Source organism: Seriola dumerili, unplaced genomic scaffold (assembly GCF_002260705.1).
Source record: "Seriola dumerili isolate Sdu_G_001 unplaced genomic scaffold, Sdu_1.0 BDQW01000149.1, whole genome shotgun sequence".
Classification (NCBI taxonomy): domain Eukaryota; kingdom Metazoa; phylum Chordata; class Actinopteri; order Carangiformes; family Carangidae; genus Seriola; species Seriola dumerili.
The window spans coordinates 14299972-14321022 of NW_019174404.1; the positions used below are offsets into that span (position 1 = coordinate 14299972).

The window sequence follows — 21051 nt, forward strand, 5'->3', positions numbered from 1 at the left end:
ATCGGCTATGAAGTTACAGATATGGCAATGCCACTCTTGGAGACGGTTTAGTCTTCTTGAGGCGGACAGACTAGAGCCACCACCATCATGTCGCTAACCTGGTCGGCGAAAGACCACAAAAACACGAATCAACCCGCCGCGACCGGGCAGAAGCGATCGCGCAACGACGTGGGGAACAAAGTGACGGTGGTGCTCGGCGCGCAGTGGGGAGATGAGGGCAAAGGAAAAGTCGTGGACTTATTGGCGACCGAGGCTGACGTTGTCTGCAGGTGTCAGGTAAATGTTGGGATTCGTCGATTTCAGCCAACCGTCCACAGGGGCGTGTCCTTGGATTAATGCTGAATGCCTTTTTCATTTTCTTTTTTTTTTTTTACATATGAATTCATAACCTTTACAGTGGAAGCTATCAGTGTAGTGGCGGCCTGGTGGAGAGCAACAGGTGCCCAGAGTGAAAAAAACTTGAGAAAACAAACTTGCATGTGCGGCCCTATTAGCTTGGAAACCTTTTTGACTATTTCTATAAACCATATTGTCCGTTGATTCAAATGATGGATTAGATGAACTGTCATTCAATCCACATTTGAAAACGTTTTGCAGATACTTTTTTGCATAGTTTTAGTGTTAACAAGTACAACTGGCAAGCTTGAATTCTCTGTTAATTCTCATGCAAACTTCTGAAGCTGCTGTAAAGTTGCTCTGCCTGCCTGATCACAAAATTTAATTCGAGATGCATTAAATTAACAATAAAAACAACCCCAGACAGTTCAGGGTCCGCCCACTTGCAACAGAAACATAACACTCGGGTCAGAAATCAGAGGTCACTCCAGCATGGGGACGAACACTCAGTGAAACCTGCCAACAGTTGCTGTGTTGTACTTACTCTGTACTGACAGGACTGGCACCCTGTGTTCTGGAGGCTTGAGAGCCCCACCCACCGGGTTGGAGCGAGGTCACATTCTCAGGGTGGCTTGATACGTGAGAAGGCCAGGTCTTAGAGTGGAGGGTCCACCAGCGCCAGCTAAGTCTGTTAAAATAGGTGCTGGAAAAGCTTGGTGAATTGGGAAGAGGGTGGCTTATCACCGTCTCACGAAAATAAGACGAGACATGTGCATGTGGCTGAATCCACTCAGGTGGTCCTGGGTGTTAACATCATGCTGTATTTGGTTATATTGTCACCAAAACACTGACTGTACCAGATGGTCATAGTGTGTGCACTGCTTTGGTTTACAGGGAGGCAACAACGCAGGACACACGGTGGTAGTGGATGGCAAGGAGTACGACTTCCACCTCCTCCCAAGTGGAATCATCAACCCCAAAAGCATATCACTCATTGGTAAAGGCTTCAATCTTTAGTCTTTATAGAGAGAACATCATAAAAGTATTACTCTTAGTCTACTGTCAACTCTTCCTTTGCTCTTGTAGGTAACGGAGTGGTCATACATCTACCTGGCCTGTTTGAGGAAGGCGACAAAAATGACAAGAAAGGTATTTTAAGGAAATAATACACTTTACATGTAATGCACTAATGTAACCTTAGATTAGTGCGCATTCACATAGATGTGATTTCTGTTCTCTCACCAGGTCTGAAAGGCTGGGAGAAGAGACTCATTGTCTCTGACAGAGCTCACCTTGGTATGTACAGTTTATGCACTTGTTTATAGAGGTTTGCTTAATTCAAATATGCACAGGCTGTATAAATCAGATACTTTCAAGTGTGCGAAGGTTTGGTTTTATTGATTTGTTTGCTGTCTCTCTGCAGTGTTTGATTTCCACCAGGTTGTCGATGGCTTACAGGAAACTGAAAGACAAGCACAAGAAGGAAAGAAGTAAGAGTAGGGAAGGCAGCGATAGCGGTAGAGGGTTCAGAATGAGCCAGATCGTCCACAATTTTGCCAAAAGATAAGAAATTCACAAAAAATTACAAATCTACAGTAATCCCCCTGTTTTATAATGACAGCATTGGAACAACCAAGAAGGGCATTGGACCTGCATATTCTAGCAAAGCATCTCGCACTGGCCTACGTGTATGTGACCTCCTGGGCGACTTTAAGGACTTCTCTACCAGGTAGGAATGAGAGGAAAATGGCAAATAAGGTTAAACTAATGCCATGCAGGGTTGTGACAGGGTTCATGACTTCCTTGTCTTCCAGATTCAAGAACCTTGTCCACCAGTACCAGTCCATGTATCCAGCCTTGACGGTTGACGTCGATGACCAACTGAAAAAACTCAAGGTAGAGACTGATAATTGAGGGATGATTTATCATCATTGTTCCTCCAACAACAAAACAGAAAAAAATCTCTGCTTTCGTGTTTCGTGCAGGAATACGCTGAGAGATTGCGGCCGATGGTGAGAGACGGGGTCTATTACATGTACGAAGCTCTTCATGGATCTCCAAAGAAAATTCTGGTTGAAGGGGCCAATGCTGCTCTGCTTGACATTGACTTTGGTAGGGTCAGCATCAACAAAACGGTTTTGGATATAATTTTATTTGTGACTTTTTCGAAACATGCACGTGCTTTTGTGGATCTGGGAAGGAGTCTGTGCTATGATAACATTAAATTTTTCTCTTTAGGCACTTATCCTTTTGTGACATCATCAAACTGCACTGTGGGCGGGGCATGCACAGGTCTCGGCATCCCTCCTCTGAATATTGGTGATGTGTTTGGTGTAGCAAAGGCCTACACCACGAGGGTAGGAATCGGAGCGTTCCCCACAGAACAACTCAATGTAAGTGCTAGATGTTACTTGAGTAAATTACTGGGAGTATTAAAGCGTGCAAGCCACATGTTGTCACATGACTTCTTTGCTTCACTGGTGGTGGAAGGAGAGACACAAGGCTTGTTATATAACTCGCTGACACTGAGTTTGACACGTACAGTTTGTTTGTGATAATGAAGCTGACACACAGACAGCAGGGCCGGCGGAGGAGAGGGGAGGGTTTGTGTTTGCTGGCCGAGTGCAGCTGTCAAATTTTGTGAGAGACGGGCTCAAACACTCTTTACCTCTTATGCAGGTCACATGTTCACAGGGATAAATTTAGGGCCAGAGCCCGGGTTCAGGATATATTTACTGTGTGTGCAGGGGTTATGTTACTTGTCACAGGAACTGACCATAGGGACATAGACATTTATCTCCCAGCCAATGTGTTTTATTGTACTTAACTCTTTCCATAATTAGTGATTGTTTATTTTTAGTTTCCTGTAGGATTTATTAAATGCCTTACATCGTTTTAAGTTCATGAATGATAAACAAACAGGTAAGGATGTTTTTTCGGTTTTCAGGCAGTAGGAGAGCTGCTGCAGACGAGAGGTCATGAGGTGGGTGTAACCACAGGAAGGAAGCGACGTTGCGGCTGGTTGGATCTTGTCATCGTCAGATACGCTCATATGATCAATGGCTTCACAGCGTGAGTGGCTAGCGCACTTTAAGAAAATCATTAGGTGTTTTGTGGTTATGTTTTTTTATACTGAATCACATTTACCCTACAAGCTTTTTTTTTCCTGCACCACCATAAAATGAGAAACAGCACATATTATGCAACTCACCAATGATATGGTACTTTCCTTGCAGCATTGCATTGACAAAACTTGACATTCTGGATGTGCTGGATGAAATTAAAGTGGGAGTCGCGTATAAACTCAATGGAAAAAGAATTCCCCATTTCCCAGGTAATTTAAAAGAAGAAACCACATGCAGAAAAAGACTCACAAGACCATATACCTGATTTGTTCACTTTTGAGTGGGAGTGGCTGTCAAGACCCAACATTGATTTGAAGATTGTTAATAATTGATTTCTATTAATCATAGCCAACATGGACGTTTTGCAAAAAGTGGAAGTTGAATATGAGACCTTCCCTGGTTGGAAGACGGACACATCTGCAGCCAGGAAGTGGAACGACCTCCCAGCCAAGGCACAAAACTACATCCGCTTCATTGAGAACCACATTGGAGTTCCCAGTATGTTTCACGCAAAATAACCATCAACACCAACAAATGCAAAAGAATCCTGAAAACTGTTGTCAGCCCTGAATGCCTCCAAACCAAAATAAACAGTAATGCAGACATTGCATGATATCCATTAGGTGGTACTATTTCACTTATCAGAAATAGCCTTAGTTATGAGTTGTACAGTTTTGTCCACTTTTCTAATCTTTCTCTGTTTCTTTCTCTCTCTCTTTAGTCAAGTGGGTTGGTGTTGGAAAGTCCAGAGAGTGCATGATCCAGATGTTCTAAAGGGAAACCTTCACCTCCCTTTGATGGACGCACAGACAATGTGGCATGAGTGGCATCTTTTCATCACCTAAAATTATCTCCTTTTCATTAGTTAATAAACAAAACATCTAGCAGGGTTGGTTATGTTTGTTTTGTTGCAGCCAAAAAAACTCTTGTACTTTTATTAATACAATTATTAGATTTAATTATACCACAAGCGTCAATTTGTAACCATGTCACCAATTAAACCAGCACAAATGTTTTCAAATAAAAGTTAATAAATCCATGGTGGTCACTCTGCACGTCATTAATCACTGTTTTGATTTCTGTAGCTCAGCTCGTCTGTAAAGTAAACATGATCAGTTGATCCAATAGTCCATAAAGCATCCACTGTTGGCTTTGTGTGTATTGTGACTGTATTTATCTTTACTGTAAGTAATTTAAATCATAAGAAAAAAATTTAATCAAAATCAATATGATGAGAAAATGTACACTTTTCCTTCTACCAGCTATTGAATGCTGAAATTGAAAATTAGAAAATATAATTTTCACCACAGCCCGTGAAGGCAGCATAATGTGAGCGAAGTTTTATGGCGGGCCAAACATCACGTGACAGCAGAGCAGTTGTCAGATTGGCTCTGAGCTTTCACGTGACAATAAAGAATGTGTGTGATTGGCTCCTTGTTGCCTCTCTTGCTTTTTTTTCCCGCAACAAACAAGTGTGGAAGCCTGTGGGTTCGCGGCTGGACCTTTTTAGCTGCTAAAATGCCGAAAAGAGCCTGTCCTTTTCCAGAAACTTTCTCCTCTCAATACAAGATACATGTCGGGCAACAAGAGTTGAATAGTTACGGCATGTTTGGGAACAAATACAGGCAAGAAGTCTACGGTAAGTACCTGTTAGCGGATGTAGCGCTGCGTTGTAATGTCAGCTGCGTCAGTGCAGACAAATGTTTGTTAGCGTTTCCTGAGAAGCGACCGTTGGATACAAATTTCCTAAATACATCCTTTAAACAGTTGTATTGTTCAGTTTTGGTACATTTGTTCGTGTTCATGAAACGTCTAGTCATGTACAATTCATGTCCTCATTAGTTTGGCCTTTTAACTTTTAAAGTCTGAAATACATCAACTGTCGAACAAGATATTCACGGTCTATTTGCCATTACTGCCAAATGGCCTCTGAACTAACTCAGTAAGACTACAGTACAGTCAGACTGGCTTTAATGTGCCGTAAACAAGAGCTTCCTTGGAGCCCCTGGGCGGTCAGCTGCAGCTGAGTTAGTCACATGGAATTTCACTCACAAGTGGGTCTTTTTTTCCTCACAGAAAAGACAAAGAACTTGCTCTTTACCGGTGCCAAGGCTGTGATGGGCAAAATATGGACGGGAGAGGAGAAGTGCACAGACCCGCGGCTACCTGGACAAGCTGAGACACCTGCATGCAGCCAGACACTGCTGAGAGGACAGACACTGATTGGACATGATGGGAGACTGACGAGAGCAAATGCCACTCCAGGTGAGCCCGAAGTGAAAGGATGGCTACAGACACAGTCCAGAAACGGCAACACTGAACGACAGCATGGAAAATCATTTCTGTTGTGTCAAACAAAACAACATCATCGAATTTATAATCTACTAGTTACACTGCAAGAGACTGCTTCAACAAACAAAGACAGTAGCCTGCCAGGGTCCACAATATATTAGCTCTTGTCCGCTGCATGGCACCAGTTCAGCACAACTCAACTCTACTTGCCTTGTTGTAGTTTTCTGAGTTGTGGATAGTACCAGGTACCTGACACTTGTTTTGGTATCACCTCCACCAAGCGAACTGAGGTGATACTAAAAGGTGATGTGAAAACACCGAAGACCACTGTTTGGTCAGGGAGAATCATCACTACTGTGTTATCACTGTGCAAGATGGGACATTCTGAACAAACATTTTTAAACAAAGCGACTGCACTCCACTTATTGTAGCCTGTCACATTTCTGTTAGTTATTGTGCTATGCTTGTAGTAGGGCAACCTGTAAAAGCATACCTTGATCAATGTTTGGTCTCCCTTAGATGGCCTCCATTGGTCGTGTGTGTCATGTTGAAGATGACAATAGCTTTGTGTGTCTCCACTTCAGTAACAACACTCCATTGAGAGGGTACTATCTGCAGGAATATAATAAGTACCTGATACCAGCAGTGAGTTGAGTTGGTACCATGCTGTGGAAAAACTATAATAGGGCAGAATGCAGTCACTGAAATGGGGAAAAAAAAACTCAGTGGGACTCACACTAAAGGAGAGACTGACACTAAACAAAGTCCAAATATGTGAAAACAGTGACATCTACTGATGGAAGTACATTAGTGAGGTGACTGAGCTTGAAATCTAAGTGTTATGAGCTGCATCCCAAAGTAGCAGCAGGGCGTTCTGAAACATGCTGACAGAAACTATGAAAGTGGATCCTTTGGAGTACCAGAGGCACACTCCCCAGTAAAACCTCACAAAGACCAAAAGGAGTGCATGTCCTCAGGAACGTACAACCTTGTGAATCTAATTTATGAACCATGTCAAGTAAAGGTTGTACTTGCCCACAAACAACTGACAAAGTGGACAAATTATACATTTTACATTTCACACATCTCATGGAACTTGAGATTACAGTTGCTAACAATGACAAACTTTTTCCTTGATCAAGTCTCATGTATTTACTAATGATTAATGGGTAAATTCACATTTTTTATGTCTCTTAATAGAATACTCATGTGGCCAGATGCACATGTGTACAGTTATTGGTTGCTGTAATGGTTCCTCTTGTCTATACTGAGCATTGAGGACATCCCTCCTAAAGTAATTCATAGGAAACACAAACTTCTTCTGAAATTAGAGCAGCTTCTCAAAATGGGTAAAGGCTAGAATATAATAAGTGACTGTGCTCCAAGGCCAAAAGCAAGAGGTTAGTTCAGTTTATGATTTTCACCAGCAGATGTCAGGGTTGTCACAAGTTTTTAATGGTCAGTTTGGTTACTTTTTCAACTGAAGTGCTTTGCCAAATGCTCATCCAGTGTGCTATAAGGATGTGTGCTTTGCGTCTAGGTGCACCAGTGGCTCCTGCAGGCTGCTGTGTGTGTCAAAAGAGCCAGGGGTCCAGGACACTATGCTCCCAATGTGACCGTCCAGCGTGTTCCTCCTGTACTCGTCAGTGCTCAAGCTGCTCCAGCCACTGCTGCTCTGTCTGCACCATCATAGAGTAAGTCACATTTTTATTGCTTTTCCCACTCCATTTCCCAAAGCTCCTCAACATTGATGGAACTAAAATCAGTATCTATATCAATACAACGGTCAAAATTAGCTTTAGAATTTACATTTAAAAAAATTAGGCATGTCTGCAAAGCTTCACCTCTTCTGCACATTCATTTGTCTCATGTCTCATTAAAATGATCTGTCGGCTAATGCAGGCAGGAAAATATTGGCCTTATAAACATTGCAGTGCATCCCCAGTGTTTTTTGTTTTTGTTTTTTTTTTTCAAACTAACTCAGCTTCAAGGTATCATTAGATTCCTCTAAACAGAAAGACTGTGCATGCTGAGGTTAATTAGGTGTCAGTTGGAAAAGCACTCTCTTTGGCATTAAAGACGTGTTTATACAACACAAGCTGTTCTTCATCTGTTCTGTGAAAGGCATTTCTCTTGTGCTTGTACTATGTACTGTGGGTACATATATTCTGGACTGCAGTACTGCAGGTATTTGTTGTTCATCAATGTTACTGGACCAAAAAAAGTCCCATAGTTTTATTGTATTTGACATGAAGTAAATTAGTCACTTTAAAAAAAAAAAAAAAAAAAAAAAAAAAAAAAATCAATAGACAGGACAAAACCATGAACCCACTCAACCCTGAACCTTGTTGGTTTCTTATAAGCTTTGGCTGGAGTGCCAGTAAGTTGCAGGGTTCTAAAAGTGAATTTCAGAGAACAAAAAGCAGAAGGAAGCAGGAAAGCAACATAGCTGCGTGTTCATCTTTTGAGTATGAAGAGGCAAACTCATCTTTCAAGCCTGCAGAGTCATCGATGCCTAAAAGATGAAGAGTTTAGACTGAAGCTACCTTGTAAGTACTATTTCTTGGGGCCCCAATAGAACAGCTACATTAAAGCATAGTTTCAGTATATTATCATTTCAAGTTTTGCATTTGTGCACAATGTTTTCAAATTGATTTCCTTTTGTACATGTTTTGCACCAGTAGCTCTATCAGCTCCTTCTATCCACATGTCCAAGTACCATTGAGCAAGACACTAAAACCTAAACTCAGTTTGTGTGAAATCATTTTAAACGGTAAAGGGTCTGTACAGTTGATATAATAAATATTTTCTTTTTTCTACAGTTACAGTGGGCGATATGATGAGGTACTCTGCTGCAGTTGCTCAGTGTAAAGGAGGACCAGGAGGGATCATGAGTTTAAGCTTGAACATACTGTGTATGTAGTTGCCTCACATGAGATATTACTAAGACTGCATTTTATACCAGTGATTTTTTTTTTTGACTTTTTTTTTTTTTTTTATGTGATCCAAATGTATTCTTGTATATATGTATTTCAAAAGTAACTGAAATAAACTTGAATGATTTTTGTACTCCGTTAAATGTTTTGACGTGGTCATTTATATGTTCACTTCACAAGGGGCACAGTACTGTAATCATTAACTATTACACAACTTAAAAACAAGATGTCTGAACAAAATTTGAATCTATCAATTGCCTAGAAGGTTACAGAGCGGTTTTCATTTGTTGTCGCTGCATCAGCAGATGGCAGCACACTTCAAGGACTCAGCTTAGGTTCTGAGTTCCTCGCTGACTGCGCCACATTCAGGGTAATACACAAACCCTATTTTCTCAGTGGATGAATGAATTTATCTCACTATGCTAAAGAGGCACTTTCTCAACCTTTGAGTTGAAGTATGAAAGTTTTGTCTCAGCTTGGCAATGATAATGAAATTCCAATGCAGCCACTCTGCGCTGACCTTGAGAATCTGCTATCAAATTTATTTATTAAAACAAGACGACCCAGAGGTTTGAACAGAACCATGGGCTTTTGCATTAGACATTTTGGCAACAATTATCCCTGCTGGACATGACCTTGAGATGTAGTCTTCACCTTCTCTTGGCTGCAGCTCGTCATTGATGATGACTGGTTTCAGGGTCAGGTATTGTACACTGTGAGTAATTGTTCTTGGTGGCAGAAGTCCTCAGCGCTGCTTTATAGAAATCAATCACATGGCATGGTGTTAGAGATATTAACTTGGATGAGTGCACTTCCTGGAGCTTATTGCAAATGTGCCTATGAGCTGTTGAGTCACATCCCCTGCTCAGTGGGCCAGTTGTGGCTCCGGTCTTTGGGGAGCTCTGCAGTTGGTGTCCGAGGGCACCACTTGATTTCTGGCTGAGTGAACAGACAGCTGCTGGCGAGCAAGGCGTCAAGTTGTCTGCACATTTCTTGATAAGGCTTTAAGGAACTCAAGAGGTGAACATGAAACACTTGGAAGGGAGACATTTATGTTTTCAGTACTATTTTTGCTTCAATTATTCTTTCACTTATGAAATCCTGTATAGATGTTCATAGCTATAAATCTGGTGGATTGATAATGAGCAAATAGAGTTTGTTGATCGACAGAAGTTTGTTGATCGACAGAAAATGAATTTGGAACAGATTTACTGGAAAAAAATCATTTATTGATTAAATGCCAGATATTTGCTATTTCTTGCCTCTCAAATATCAGAATTTATGAATTTTCACAGTTTATAATCATTATAAACTGAATATCTCTGGGTTTTGAACTATTGGGCGAAACAAAACAAGATATTTGGAGATGTCACCTGAGGCTCGTAGAACTTGTGATGGGCATTTTTATTATTTGTGCTATTTTTTAAACTAATCTAATTTTAAAGATAATCAACAGATAAACTGATAATGAAAATATTAGGGATGTGCAGCCTCAGTGGATTATTAGAACAAAAGCTCCATTAGATACAGAAGTTCCATCATATTTAATGGTATTTGTCTTTATTTTTGGTCCTTCGTTTTTGAAATATAAATGTGCACGTGTACCGTTAAAGAAACTTGATCCTAGTCTTCAGTATTTTCTGCAATGTCAAGCGGAGCATCCTCCATGTGCTTTTCAACCTATGAGTGAGTTTGACAGAAGAGTCTTTTTAATTATCTAAATAACATTGTGAGAAATATGTGAAGTTCTGTTTGCACCATAAAAAAAAAAATCGCTTCATTGTCCAGTTGTTTCAGACAGTTTCCTGTGATCCATCATTGCATCAGTCCTGGATTTAGTGTTCTTTGGAAAAAAGGGATAATATAATGCATGACAGTAGAGAAAAGAGTGTTGTCTGCAAAGAATACAATCTTATGAATCATATCCCCTTTCACCACTGGTCCTTCAGCTTGAGCAATCGACCCAAGGCTATTGCCTCAATACTTAAAGCAGCTAATATTGGTGGTGATGTGTCTCCACTGTCTTGATGCTTGATGAAAAATTATGAGTAAAAAACATTTTCAACTAAAAGGACACTAAGAAAGCGTGTACCTCTGCCAAGGCAGTGTCAAACAACATGCACCAGACTTCAGAGAAAGAAATTCTAATTCCTAGTATATGATCTGGATCTGCTGCAAAATGTAATGGTTTCTTCCCTGGTTCATGCTCCATCCCTCCACCAAGTTCAGTGCAAATCAGCTCATTACTTTTTGTGTAATCCTGCTGACAAATGAACAGACGCGGGTGAAAACGTAACCTCCTTGGCGGAGGTAATTAGACTAGATATGGGACAATCCTGTCTGTCGTCCAAAATCTTTACTATATTGATTGTGGGCTCAGTAGAGGGAAGGATGCTGATGCTTAGCCTCTTCTCCCCCTCTGCTCTCTGTTAATAATGATGATAATGATGTGATGTGTTTGTGTTTATGTACCCCCAAAACAAGAGAATGCAGCTGCCATGGTTTTCAGCACACCCCCATCCATGACACCCAAAAGAAAAAAAGAAAGAAAAAAAAAAGGTCACAGTGTACTTTTTCTCAACCCCCATCCACCCCACCCCACCCCACGAATGGCCCTCATCTTTTCCCTGGTACATGTATGGCTGGGTGTCTGCGAGGAGGACGGGGGCCACATAATCACCCACAGCGCTCCAGACAGGACCAACTGCAGTCGGCCAGCGGGAGCACGTGGCTTTGTCTTTCACCCATTCTTTTGGGGACCAGCTGTGGTCTGAGTGTGGCGAGCGTCAAGCCCAGTGATGCTGCTGCTATAAATATGCGTCAACGAGTGTGAGTAAGTGACAGCTGTACAGTGGACCAAGGACACACTGTCTTGGCACTGTCAGGGCGAGCCACTCCAAAAAAGGCAAACCCAGTATGAGAGCACTAGTTGATATGTATTTATGCACTTGTAGCGATTGATATCTGCCTCGCACTGCACAGATTTGGTTTTGCAGGTTGTGATGAAGAACTTAAACGCTGCTTCAGATGTATGGCTTTCAAGCTGGCAATAATGGTCACTTGTTGAGATTTTTTTTTGGTTTCACACCAGACTATTAGATTATTCATTGGGAATTAAATTATTATTGTTTATTCTTGGGAGCAGTGCGATTTTCTGAAAGTCAAAAGAATGGCTCCTCTAAAATTAAGTGGATGATAACTATATGCATGTGTGTTAATATGGAGAGAGAAAAAGAAAACTACCCGTGTGTGTGTGTGTGTGTGTGTGTGTGTGTGTGTGTGTGTGTGTGTGTGTGTGTGTGTGTGTGTGTGTGTGTGTGTGTGTGTATTGTCTGTACACAAGCGCATGTGTGACTGTGTTTGTGTGCCCTTTTCAAGTGTGACCACCTGTCTTTTGTTAAGAAATAAATAAATAAACACAGGCCACACCAGCTGTCCCTGGCAGTCCGTCCCTTCAGAGGTCAAGGGCTCCCACCGCTGGCCTTGTTGAGGTGGTGGACACTTACAACTTTCCTCTCAACTTCTCTCAAGTACCTCTAAGCACACACACACACAAACACACACACACACACACACACACACACACACACACACACACACACACACACACACACACACACACACACACACACACACACACAAAATCACTCACAGCCAAATGAGCCAGGCTTTGAGCCTTGGAGAGGAATGTTTTATTACACCATCGAGTTACACTGCACATATCCCAGCTCGTCACCCTGCAGCTAAGCCCTATCACATGGCCCCTACTTTCCATGTGAAGGTTTTGGTCCATAGGAAACACACACACAGACATGCACACACACACACACCAGGCAGTCTAAGCCCTGGATCCTGTTAGGCAGATGTGAGGTGTTGGTGCCAGTGAGCGCTCTGAGGCCTGCTGCTGTGGATGTTTACAGTGTGAGGTGGCCACGGCATTGCAGAGGGCCCTTATTTACTGTGAGCTGGCTGGGGCTGTTCAGGGTGTTTATGAATGATCTTGGGAGGACATTGTTTTCTTTATGTTGTAGCTGCCTGGCTAGCGCCGCTGTGTCGTCTGTTTGTGCATAAAGTACGTGCTGGGGAGCTGGGCCAGACAATAGCCTGGCTGAACTACTACCCACGCACACAATAGAGTGGTGGGATGAGGGCGAGGTTTGGGGCCGTGGTTTGGGGGGCCGCGGGGGTGGAGGTAGGATAGATGGGGGGCAGGGGCAGTTGGATGCGGCCCATGTCTATATGGCGTTCCCAGAATGGGTGAGCTGGGATTGGGGGGAGGGTGGTGGGAACCCGAGCACATCCCCATTGGGATCACGTCGCAGAGCAGCTGGATTTCTTTCATGGTGCAGCAGGGAAATAATTAAAAGTTCTCGCCATTGAAAATGTCTAGTGAATTGGCATGAAGTTCCTCAGTTAGACACACTCACACATTCAGTACATATTTGTTTATGAAGAAAAAGATGTGTGTGTGTTTGTAGATAAGTTTGTTGAAGCCGATTTAATGAAGTTGTGTTTAAGTAATAATTACATGACAAATTCAACTGGCTTTGTTATCCCAGGTTTATCTCCTTTGGAGAGTATTGGCAACAGGTCAGGAACAATGGGAGCCTGTCTTGAAATTGCTCCGTCCTTGAGCTCAGTTTATGGTTTCAGAGGGATGGGGCCTGTAAGACCAGCAGTATTATCACATTCTGTTGTCTCTGTACACATTGCAATGCTGCCCACACACACACTGTCTGCCCGATTGTTGCTGCTGTGTGTTAGACAAGGGCTCTTCTATAATATTCTCAGGTTATTCTCCTGTACTGAGGATTATATGTGTCTGATAATGACATATGACCCGAAATAAACTACTGCGGTGGCCAACTAGTGTGAGAGTGGGGGGAAAAAAATAGGAAGTTGTAAATGAATGAAATCCACACAAACAAAGAAAGTTGTTCCATTTAATTCTATGCATAATCTTAATAAAGACCTAAATCAAGATTGTCACATTTCCACAGCACACACACACAAGCACACTCCAAAAGCGCAAACAAAGAAAATGCACATACAAGTTATAGATCAAAGTAAATTGCCTCAATATCTAAGCAATGTCAATTCTGCATAAAGATTGTCCTCTAATCTCTACACCACTAACACTGAAGCAATTGATTACTATAAAATATACCTTTCTTATTAAAAAATTATATTAAATTCTAATGGCACTTCTACAAATTCTATTAAAAAGATTTTCGTTTGACATTTAGAAGCTTTTTTCTTTCTTTTTTTTTTTTACCAAATTAAAACGGAGACAGTCAAATGTTGCACAAGAAGCAAATGCAATAATAAATATTTCTCATGATTATACACAATTTCACAGTTGTAACCTGCAGAGGACAAAATTCCAGTATCAGTATATAAGTCGTTTTTAGACTTAAAAAGATCATACAGCATGAGTTAGGCAAACATAGCCCTCGGTCAGAGTAGCACTGTTTCCATAGAAGTCAACAATCAAAAATCTCAGTTTCACATTCAACAGTGACAGTAACTGAGGAACAGACTGTTAGTTCCCAGTAGCGCTGGCTTCTAAAAGCCAAAACATAAAATTGCTTGTCTTCAGTTTAACACATCCAAAAACAGATTTAGTCACAAACGGAAAATGGTCAAATAAATCTCAGAACGCCGATGTAATCTCTTGCAAAGCAGCAAAAAAAAAAAAAAAATGGACTTCAAACTTTTAGTTTGTCTGGTTTAACATTTTTGATATGATAGAAAAAACAGGAACAACAGCTGTGAATTGTTTCACATCAGTGGGCCACTGTTGCTGTGATGTGAACTTTGACACCGCAGTCAAGGGCAAAAATGTACAGTATAGAAAAAGGCCTTCTCCAGATGCAACACCTATTCGTGTGTCTACAAGGCACATTTGGTGATCATCCTGGAGGTATAAATAAAGACTGCAAACAATAAAAAGAAAGAAATTCTTTACATATCATTAGTTTGTTTGTCTGTCTACCTCTGTACACATGTACATTAGAGAATCAAGCGATTTTAACTTGCACCACATAAGAAATACTCCTTTAACAAAACAAAAACTGAAACAGACAAAATCTACATTCCTGTGGGTTCGGATTGAAATATACATTATTAACACTACGTAACATCTATGTCTCTGAAATATATCTATTTGTTCTGATGACTTACTGGAGTGATTAACCTGTCATGTGAACAACAGGAGTGTTTGTGCAAGTAAACAGGGAGCCAAAGTACATTTCTTGAAAAATTACAAGCAAACCTTGATCATTCGTGCACCACTGCTGAGTGCAGGTCAGGGAGTAGATGAAAACAGATTGCATGTAATTCTGAGAGAAATGGTTTGTTTCCTTCTTGACTTGGGCGTTCTCCACTTAAAAAACGCTGACAAACCGTGACAAATGCTGAGAAATCACATGTGAATTCATTTTTATGTCCTGAAAGAAGTCTTGGTGATTAACTTAAAAGACAAAAGAAAAGAACACCTCAGGGTGTTTGTGCCGAAATGCACAGGTAGTCAGCACCTACATCTGACCTCCGTCGTCACAGTTGCCAGATATTCCGTGTTAATCTCAGCAATCTTTTCCTCGATCTAGCACTTTGAAAACAAAACTCTGATATTCTCTTGATAGATGTGCAATCAAATCACCGTGGTACTCCTCCATGCAGAGGAACAATGAAGCATTTATCTACTGCATGCTGGGATAGGGGGGGCTGTTCTTTGATGCCTCCAGACAATACACCTGTTTACAGTCTCCTTGGTCTCCCTTTGCTAAATACATTTCTCACATTCCTAGGGCTCCATTCAATACAGAAAAGTGCAAAGAGAGACTTGCGCTGGCTTTTCTCCCCACAGCTAGGAGAGAGATACACAATGATCCCTTGAGAACTACCTGGGACCTGGTGGTGGTGGGTGGGTGGGTGGGGGGTTGGGGGGACAATGCCTGTATTGTCTCATTTCTATAGGTAGCCAATGCCGTATCAGTGTGGCTGTGCTTGTGAACAACTGTTTCCTGTGGCAGAACAGCAGCCGGAGCGGTATTAACCGCTCCGATTTGTAGTGAGGCGGAGTCCAATCAAGCCTTGAATACAGAAAAAAAGGAACCAAACTCCTCAGGGAAGACGTGACACTTTAAGAGACTGCAGCCTTAATAAGACACCTGACTCTCTCTCTCTCTCTCTCTCTCGACCTTACGTGTGTTGTAACACGGAGAAACAAAAACAGTTTGATAAATAGAATATATATTTACATTAAATATACAAATAGTAAGAAATAGCAGCCTAGACATAGTGTTGGAACTATATGCATGCTAAAAACAAGTGCTTCTCTATGTTCCATGTGACAAATCTCTCGCAGAGGTTTCTACACGGTATATTAAAATACAATTACAGTAACTTGATTTGCACAGAGGAAATAAACAGACAGCCCCAATACCAGTTAATGAGTACCAAAATTGCTAGGCAAGACGCGACGTCTTTCAAGCTTATAGAAATAAGAACTACACCTACAGTAAACCCTGAACCAAGTCAAACTAATAAATAAATTCTGATCAAGTCTTCTCAGGACAGATTAGACAAATATCATGAACTTTTAGTGCTACACCCCCTGTTAAGAATTCATATAGCATCTATGTGAACAGACAGAAGAAACGCATTTCCTGCCTGAAGATTCTCTCCAGGACTTTAGCATCACTAAAGGCTCCAGCTTCATCAGTAGTAACATACACACGTACAGTAAGAAGATACAATAATATGAAAAAAAAAAAAAAGTTAATTCAAAAGAAAGAAAAGTCAGTAGATTCAGCTGAATGACACAGCTTTGATGAACAAACAGCGCCGACAAAGCACTGAACATCCACCTGTCTCCCGCTCTCCCCCCTCCCTGGCTGCTGAGGGTTCGCCTTAAACACCGCGTCAGTGTAGCCTTTACGCCATACCAGGAAATAACAAGGTAATTTACTGGCACTGTATCTGCCTTTAAACCCAAACGAGTCAATGAACATTTAATTGACAAGAACTTGATTTACATAGTTTTTATTACATTCTTGTAAATGATTTAATTAAGGACACTCGTGGATCAGTTGGCATTCCAGTGTAGACCATTACCTTTGTTACCACCTGGTATGTGGAGTGCAATCCAGATTTTTGAAAAGGCCTTAAAAAAAGTCACTGAATTTGACAAGAAGGCATGGCAATATATCTCATTCTTGTTTTTAGTAAGTACACTAGGTGAAGTGTTGAGAACTTCAGTAGGCACCAGTGTTACAGGCATTAGCTTTTAACTACTTTCCATCCCTCCTCTGATTATACAACTTGTTTTTAAGGAGCAATTACATGCCCGTTTCATCGATGTACGCTCGCTCACATTAGCAACTAAAGAGCTGGTAACTCTCCCCAAGGCAAAAAAGAAATGTGATGATATAATGGTCTGCTTGTCTCTTGTTATAAACAACATAAAATTCTAACCAGGTTCGTTTCAATCAAACAAAAACTCATAATAATCATACTTCCAGTAGTCAAACTTCATTAGTTTTGCTGCCTTATGATAGTTTACTTTGTTAAGGACTAAACAAATCCCAAATAATAAATAATAATTATAATGTAGGAGTTAAAAGAAAAAAAAAAAAATCATATATTGCTACTCACGGACGGTTCTGATCTCCCATGTGCACAAAGTCTCACCTACTCTGACGATTGTATTAACATATGTTAGGATTAGCCATCACCCATCTACCCAGAGGGTATGAACATAGGATGCTTTTTCTTTCAGCAAACATACTCCTCAAATAAACTCAACGACAGATTGACACAAACAGGACAGAAACAAACAAGTGCATCATCTGATTTGTTCACCTTCGCCCACACAGATCCAGCTTGAGTTTCACAGCACCCATGTTTATCTTAACAGCCTGTGCACCTTCAACTGTCTGCCTCTGACCAGCATCTATGCCTCTGACTCAGTCCAGCACAGAAAACGGATCCAGTCTTAAAGTTGCTACATCTTTAACTTGAAAAATGCCACATGGGGTAGAATCCAAAAGATATGTCTCCAACAATCTGCAGACATGTGTACACTAATGGGAAAAAATTGTTCAGTAATAGTATTCAGTGTATGAAAAGACATTCTGTCTATTGTCATGGCACTGGTGAGAGGTGTTTTATCCAATGGCGAGAGTCTTGACAAGGCCACAGTGAAACTTCCTGATGTGGCGGTAGAGGTCCCCAGACTGAGTGAAGCGCCGTTCACACCATTTACAAGCGTGAGGCTTCTCACGTGTGTGAACCACAGCGTGCCGACTCAAGTTATGGGAGTACTGGAAGCTCTTGCCACACTGGCCACAGGTGTATGGCTTCTCGCCAGAGTGCGTACGCTCATGGCGCTTAAGGGTGTACATGCAGGAGAAGGTCTTGTTGCACTGCAAGCAGGTGGGGACCGAGCCATCGGGGGACAGCTTGGAGCGAGCGCCTTCCTTTTCACGGAAGTGTGAGCTGAGGTGCAGTTGCAGCACGTGGGGGCTGGGAAAGACTTTACTGCAGAGGGGGCACACACACACCTGTTGCCCCGGGGGCAGGAGCACCCCGCTGGAGGTGGAGATGTCTGAAGAGGCCAAGTCGTCCTCCTCCTCCTCCTCGCTGTCCCCCAGCAGCCTACCCCTCCTCTCCTCTAACTCCCTGCCTGGGGCGCCCTCCCTCCCTCTGCAGGCCTCCCCCTCCTCGTCCATCAGGTCCTCCTCCTGGGAGAGCAGGGCGGCTGTGGAGCCGTTGTTGCCTGGGAAGAGGGCAGCGAACCCTGTCACCACTGAGCTCCTGGCACTATTCCCAAAGCGCTGGCTCTCAGGGCTCGTCGGCTCACTGTCCTCCTGCTCTGACAGCAAGTCGTGTTCGTCTTTAACAAGTGGCTCAATGCCCTGCTGCTGGCTGTCGAGGGCCAGCTGTCCCGAGACGTAGGAGGGGTGTAAGGGATCTCTGCTAGACAGAGGCTTGAAAGACAAATCCAGTGCACAGTCCATGTCATCTGAAGCCCGGGACCTCTGGGACAGCGATACGGTGGAACTACTGACATCAGCTTTTGTTTTTCCAGCTGTTTGGACGCAGGGCTCGGCCTCTGCTGACACATAATTGACACTTACAAGGTCCGGGGACCTGCCAGAGTGACCGTTTGCCTTCTGCCTGCTCCGTGCAGACCTATCACAATCTGTGACAGCCAGCCTGACTTCGCTGTTGTCCATGTCAAACTCTTCTGCCAGGGGGGCCCTGTGAAGCCCCTGAGACGGTGTCTGGGGCTGTCGCCGGATGAGCTGCTTACTGTGCAGCTCGCCATCTGAGGAATTTTCCCTGTCCAGACAGCTGAGTCCCAAACCCTCACCCATCTTTTCATCCAGGGAGGAAAGTTCCTTATCTTTCAGCTTGCCTTTACACACTTTCACTATATCATACATGTGGAGGTAACTGGCTGCTGCCAGGACATCCTCCACTGGCAGAGTGCTGAATTCCAACTTCCCCTCATACATAAATTCAAGGAGCAGACTGAAAGCAGGGGCTGTCACAATGTCACTGTTGAGATGCACAACGTCCCTTTTGTCTAGCTGGTCCCTGTAGAAGAGATGGAAGTACATGCTGCAGGAGGCCAGCACGGCTCTGTGCGCTTTGAATCGAGCCTCCCCGACAAGAACAGTGCAGTCACAGAGGAAACCTTGGTGACGCTGCTGACTCAGACACTGCAGCAACTGGCGGCTATGGTCTGGGAACTCCATTCTTCCTTCATAACCTGATGAAAAACAGGAAAAACAGGATACTGGTTGAGCGAAATGGAGGACACAGCCGAGCTGCAGTCGCATGTCAGAGGCAAACACGAAGTAACCAAAAAACATGAAATTAAAGAATGTGAGAAATAATAACTTCAGCCCAAATAACGCAAATGATTTCAAAGTGTCAGCAAACATACATGACCTTAAACCCGCCGTGCTCTTAAATACAAGTTCATAAAATCACCCTCAATATTAAAACTTAATTCAGAGAGGTTTAAAGTGTACCTAAATGTCTCCATCAACGACTTTATCCAACTTGAGAACATATATCCTACATTCTTTCCAGTGATGCAGGGGCACGCTGAGCTGCGCTCACCCACCCATGTCTATCACGGGTGTAAACGGATCCACGGATCCAAATGCTCCGAAGTAGTCGGGTCGGTGGTGGTCAGCCTACTTCTTGCGCTTCCCAAAATTTAGCGAATAGCGACGCGCCGGTGCGTTTCCAAACGCACACAAAACAGCGGTGTTTACGGAACAAGCAAGTGTGGCTGGGAATGATAGCACTCGTCCATCGGGGAGGGAGGCTAGCGTGAAAAAATAAGAGCAGTGCGGAGTGAGTAAACTGCTGCTCTGTTTGCTAATTACACTGCAAGCTGTGGAGTCAGCTGCTCTGACATCACCGCAATGGAAACGCTACCTCCAGCTGTGCTCCCCTTTATGCCATATGTTAACTCTGGACTACGCAGTGCAACAAAAAAAAGAAAAAAGAAAAGAAGACACACACAACTTACAAAACTGAGCGGATCTATGAATGATACACGATTACATCGAATTTTCGAACTTTTTTCTTTATCATTCGGGTTATATATCACCACAGAAAACTGCACTCGATAACCGCGGATGAAGATAAAACGCTTTGTGGCTCCTTTTACGCACTCATCACACACACACACATACACACACACGCGCGCGCGCGCGCGCACAGCTGTGGGGTATTTTTTTTAAAGGGTTAATTCAAAACAGAAAAGGCAGATGGTAAAGAAAAAGAAGAAAAAAAGAAAACTCCAGTGAATTGAATATTTAAGTTTGATGCCACCGAGGACGCTGTGCATGTGTGGAAATTTTGCGCACAGAAGTTAAGATTGTTTTTTTCTTTTTTAAGAAAAAGAAAAGTGTTAAGTAGGAGATCGGAGGGCCACGGGCGCAGTAAACCGAGCTCCATGTCCGTGTTGGGAAACGCATTGCTGGGATCCTTTTAAACAGCAGAGGAACTCGCAGCAAAAGCCAACTGCGCTGAACGAAGCGGCGAGGGGACACTCTTTAACTTTCGCTTTCTACGTTTCAAAGCACAAAAAACACTCTACTTACATTTACTTCCGCCCACTTCGTCGTCTTTTTGCCTAAAACCCCCGATTTCCTTTCATGATGTGCGGCCAGATGTTCGCTTCTTGTCGTTTCTTGAGCTCCAGTCCGACCCTGGCAAGGCAGGCTGCACTCAGCGCTGCTGTGTGTCAAGCAGGTTGATAATGGCACAAGTCTCGCGATATCGCGCGGCCACAATAAGTTCGGTACTACTCCGTGAATTCACACAGCGGCAGC

General features: G+C 42.7%; 3 protein-coding genes across 3 annotated transcripts; 2 read left to right on the forward strand and 1 right to left on the reverse strand.

The window, feature by feature from the left end:
- The first annotated feature begins 21 nt into the window (after positions 1 to 21).
- On the forward strand, positions 22 to 4498 carry adssl1 (adenylosuccinate synthase like 1). Its single transcript, XM_022750921.1, has 13 exons — positions 22 to 276; positions 1231 to 1333; positions 1423 to 1485; positions 1582 to 1632; positions 1760 to 1826; positions 1958 to 2065; positions 2151 to 2232; positions 2322 to 2448; positions 2575 to 2729; positions 3284 to 3408; positions 3573 to 3670; positions 3810 to 3959; positions 4183 to 4498. The coding sequence occupies exons 1-13, from the start codon at positions 88 to 90 to the stop codon at positions 4233 to 4235; spliced, it is 1371 nt and encodes a 456-aa protein (XP_022606642.1). The 5' UTR covers positions 22 to 87; the 3' UTR covers positions 4236 to 4498.
- A 419-nt stretch (positions 4499 to 4917) lies between these two features.
- Positions 4918 to 8745, forward strand: siva1 (SIVA1 apoptosis inducing factor). The gene is made up of 4 exons (XM_022750922.1): positions 4918 to 5100; positions 5538 to 5726; positions 7294 to 7447; positions 8576 to 8745. Exons 1-4 carry the CDS (start codon positions 4980 to 4982, stop codon positions 8622 to 8624), a joined length of 513 nt encoding a protein of 170 aa, XP_022606643.1. The 5' UTR covers positions 4918 to 4979; the 3' UTR covers positions 8625 to 8745.
- A 4873-nt stretch (positions 8746 to 13618) lies between these two features.
- On the reverse strand, positions 13619 to 20939 carry LOC111225949 (zinc finger and BTB domain-containing protein 18.2-like). The gene is made up of 2 exons (XM_022751013.1): positions 20821 to 20939; positions 13619 to 19469 (listed from the first exon to the last, which is right to left on the reverse strand). Exon 2 carries the CDS (start codon positions 19453 to 19455, stop codon positions 17860 to 17862), a length of 1596 nt encoding a protein of 531 aa, XP_022606734.1. The 5' UTR covers positions 19456 to 19469; positions 20821 to 20939; the 3' UTR covers positions 13619 to 17859.
- Between the last annotated feature and the right edge of the window lie 112 nt (positions 20940 to 21051).

Bases quoted from the DNA above. Each gene is read 5' to 3' on its own strand.
- siva1 (XM_022750922.1), top strand. From the start codon at position 4,980: ATGCCGAAAAGAGCCTGTCCTTTTCCAGAAACTTTCTCCTCTCAATAC. The intron at 5,101-5,537 runs GTAAGTACCTGT...TTTTCCTCACAG, and splicing joins ATACAGGCAAGAAGTCTACG to AAAAGACAAAGAACTTGCTC. The intron at 7,448-8,575 runs GTAAGTCACATT...TTTTTTCTACAG, and splicing joins TCTGTCTGCACCATCATAGA to TTACAGTGGGCGATATGATG.
- LOC111225949 (XM_022751013.1), bottom strand. From the start codon at position 19,455: ATGGAGTTCCCAGACCATAGCCGCCAGTTGCTGCAGTGTCTGAGTCAG.
- adssl1 (XM_022750921.1), top strand. From the start codon at position 88: ATGTCGCTAACCTGGTCGGCGAAAGACCACAAAAACACGAATCAACCC. The intron at 1,633-1,759 runs GTATGTACAGTT...GTCTCTCTGCAG, and splicing joins CTCTGACAGAGCTCACCTTG to TGTTTGATTTCCACCAGGTT. The intron at 2,730-3,283 runs GTAAGTGCTAGA...TTCGGTTTTCAG, and splicing joins TCCCCACAGAACAACTCAAT to GCAGTAGGAGAGCTGCTGCA.